Consider the following 3,799-nt stretch of genomic DNA (forward strand, 5'->3'; position numbering starts at 1 on the left):
TGTGAAGTGCAGCACCTCCTCCTATAACTGTAGCAGCCCTGCTGAGCAGTGCAACACCTCCTCCTATAACTGTAGCAGCCCCAATGTGAAGTGCAGCACCTCCTCCTATAGCTGTAGCAGCCCTGCTGAGCAGTGCAGCACCTCCTCCTATAACTGAGGCTGCCCTGCTGATAAGTGCAGCACCTCCTCCTATAGCTGTAGCAGCCCCGATGTGAAGTGCAGCACCTCCTCCTATAACTGTATCAGCCCCGATGTGAAGTGCAGTACCTCCTCCTATAACTGTAGCAGCCCCGATGTGAAGTGCAGTACCTCCTCCTATAACTGTAGCAGCCGTCCTGAGAAGTGCAGCACCTCCTCCTATAACTGTAGCAGCCCTGCTGAGACGTGCAGCACCTCCTCCTATAACTGTAGCAGCCCTGCTGAGAAGTACAGCACCTCCTCCTATAACTGTAGCAGCCCTGCTGAGAAGTGCAGCACCTCCTCCTATAGCTGTAGCAGCCTTGCTGAGAAGTGCAGCACCTCCTCCTATAACAGAAACAGACTTGCTGAGAAGTGCAGCACCTCCTCCTATAACTGTAGCAGCCCTGCTGAGAAGTGCAGCACCTCCTCCTATAACTGTAGCAGCCTTGCTGAGCAGTGCAGCACCTCCTCCTATAACTGTAGCAGCCCTGCTGAGAAGTACAGCACCTCCTCCTATAACTGTAGCAGCCCTGCTAAGAAGTCCCAGCACCTCCTCCTATAACTGTAGCAGCCCTGCTGAGAAGTGCAGCACCTCCTATTATAAACATAGCAGCCCTGCTAAGAAGTCCCAGCACCTCCTCCTATAACTGTAGCAGCCTTGCTGAGCAGTGCAGCACCTCCTCCTATAACTGTAGCAGCCCTGCTGAGAAGTGCAGCACCTCCTATTATAAACATAGCAGCCCTGCTGAGAAGTGCAGCACCTCCTCCTATAACTGTAGCAGCCCTGCTGAGCAGTGCAGCACCTCTTCCTATAACTGTAGCAGTCCTGCTGAGCAGTGCCACACCTCCTCCTATAACTGTAGCAGCCCTGCTGTGAAGTGCAGCACCTCCTCCTATAACTGTAGCAGCCATGCTGAGCAGTGCAGCACCTCCTGCTATAACTGTAGCAGCACCGATGTGAAGTGCAGCACCTCCTCTTATAACTGTAGCAGCCCTGCTCAGAAGTGGAGCACCTCCTCCTATAACTGTAGCAGCCCCGATGTGAAGTGCAGCACCTCCTCCTATAACTGTAGCAGCCCCGATGTGAAGTGCAGCACCTCCTCCTATAACTGTAGCAGCCCTGCTGAGCAGTGCAACACCCCCTCCTATAACTGTAGCAGCCCCAATGTGAAGTGCAGCACCTCCTCCTATAGCTGTAGCAGCCCTGCTGAGCAGTGCAGCACCTCCTCCTATAACTGAAGCAGCCCTGCTGATAAGTGCAGCACCTCCTCCTATAGCTGTAGCAGCCCCGATGTGAAGTGCAGCACCTCCTCCTATAACTGTATCAGCCCCGATGTGAAGTGCAGTACCTCCTCCTATAACTGTAACAGCCCCGATGTGAAGTGCAGTACCTCCTCCTATAACTGTAGCAGCCGTGCTGAGAAGTGCAGCACCTCCTCCTATAACTGTAGCAGCCCTGCTGAGACGTACAGCACCTCCTCCTATAACTGTAGCAGCCCTGCTGAGAAGTACAGCACCTCCTCCTAAAACTGAAGCAGCCCTGCTGATAAGGGCAGCACCTCCTCCTATAGCTGTAGCAGCCCCGATGTGAAGTGCAGCACCTCCTCCTATAACTGTATCAGCCCCGATGTGAAGTGCAGTACCTCCTCCTATAACTGTAGCAGCCCCGATGTGAAGTGCAGTACCTCCTCCTATAACTGTAGCAGCCGTGCTGAGAAGTGCAGCACCTTCTCCTATAACTGTAGCAGCCCTGCTGAGACGTGCAGCACCTCCTCCTATAACTGTAGCAGCCCTGCTGAGAAGTGCAGCACCTCCTCCTATAACTGTAGCAGCCCTGCTGAGAAGTGCAGCACCTCCTCCTATAACTGTAGCAGCCCTGCTGAGCAGTGCAGCACCTCCTCCTGTAACTGTAGCAGCCCTGCTGTGAAGTGCAGCACCTCCTCCTATAACTGTAGCAGCCCTGCTGAGAAGTGCAGCACCTCCTCCTATAACTGTAGCAGCCCTGCTGAGAAGTGCAGCACCTCCTCCTATAACTGTAGCAGCCCTGCTGAGACGTACAGCACCTCCTCCTATAACTGTAGCAGCCCTGCTGAGAAGTACAGCACCTCCTCCTATAACTGAAGCAGCCCTGCTGATAAGGGCAGCACCTCCTCCTATAGCTGTAGCAGCCCCGATGTGAAGTGCAGCACCTCCTCCTATAACTGTATCAGCCCCGATGTGAAGTGCAGTACCTCCTCCTATAACTGTAGCAGCCCCAATGTGAAGTGCAGTACCTCCTCCTATAACTGTAGCAGCCGTGCTGAGACGTGCAGCACCTCCTCCTATAACTGTAGCAGCCCTGCTGAGAAGTGCAGCACCTCCTCCTATAACTGTAGCAGCCCTGCTGAGAAGTGCAGCACCTCCTCCTATAACTGTAGCAGCCCTGCTGAGCAGTGCAGCACCTCCTCCTATAACTGTAGCAGCCCTGCTGTGAAGTGCAGCACCTCCTCCTATAACTGTAGCAGCCCTGCTGAGAAGTGCAGCACCTCCTCCTATAACTGTAGCAGCCCTGCTGAGAAGTGCAGCACCTCCTCCTATAACTGTAGCAGCCCTGCTGTGAAGTGCAGCACCTCCTCCTATAGCTGTAGCAGCCCTGCTGAGAAGTGCAGCACCTCCTCCTATAGCTGTAGCAGCCCTGCTGAGAAGTGCAGCACCTCCTCCTATAGCTGTAGCAGCCCTGCTGAGAAGTGCAGCACCTCCTCCTATAGCTGTAGCAGCCTTGCTGAGAAGTGCAGCACCTCCCCTATAACAGAAACAGACTTGCTCAGAAGTGCCGCACCTCCTCCTATAACTGCCAGCAGCGCCCATAAAACAATATTAGCCCTTCAGAAATTTGGATAACAATAAAAACATAGGCATAATTAAAGGGGCATATCATAAAGTGTCCAAATGTATTTTCCTAGTCGACAAAGCATTAACCAAGACATGTTACTTGGGTCTTGTGCTTGCATAAAGCAAAATAAACAACATGGCACTGTCTAAAATTCAATAAACCTAAAAGTGGTAATAAGAATGTTTTCTGGGCAATCATAAACAATGCAGACATATGCAACGGATAGGCTGGCTCTTAGCCCAAGGTTGCGTATATAGAGATAATGGCAATGTATGGAAGGGCAGCCTAATTATCCATTGCCTCCCATAGCTATTAGTTAACAAAGACACATTGTTATCAGGCTTTTGATCTCAATGTTTTTTCGTGCAGAAGATCGGCCCTAAGCACAGATTTACAGGTTTCTGAACTGAAAAGGTATAATCTTCTTTGCTTTTGATGGCTCTCTTTATTAGGATTTTAGAGTTCAGCTTTATCAAGTCTGGATGGTCAAGTAAAGATCCCGGATCAAGATCATACAAGGATAGTTTAACATAACCCGCCCATGGGATGTCCAGAGCCTTCTACGATCTTAGAACCTCCATCAAATCAATTTATTATGGCGGGCTTTCTCACTGGCCCCCGTTGCTACCCACAAACGAGCAGGAACACACCCTATTTTAAAAGCAATGGCAATCAAGTTTGTTTCATGATATTACCATTCTCCTGCTTTTGGCAGTGACGCACCCCACATACTTTTCAGAAACCTTC

The 3,799-nt window shown here is 51.1% G+C and overlaps 1 protein-coding gene across 1 annotated transcript; it reads right to left on the reverse strand.

Moving 5' to 3' along the window:
- Window positions 1–798: 798 nt before the first annotated feature.
- Window positions 799–3,027, reverse strand: LOC138527156 (fibroin heavy chain-like). The gene has a single exon (XM_069638263.1). It carries the CDS (start codon window positions 3,025–3,027, stop codon window positions 799–801), a length of 2,229 nt encoding a protein of 742 aa, XP_069494364.1.
- Between the last annotated feature and the right edge of the window lie 772 nt (window positions 3,028–3,799).

The sequence above is a fragment of the Ambystoma mexicanum genome, chromosome 14 (genome assembly GCF_040938575.1).
Source record: "Ambystoma mexicanum isolate Mex_15411 chromosome 14, UKY_AmexF1_1, whole genome shotgun sequence".
Taxonomy (NCBI): domain Eukaryota; kingdom Metazoa; phylum Chordata; class Amphibia; order Caudata; family Ambystomatidae; genus Ambystoma; species Ambystoma mexicanum.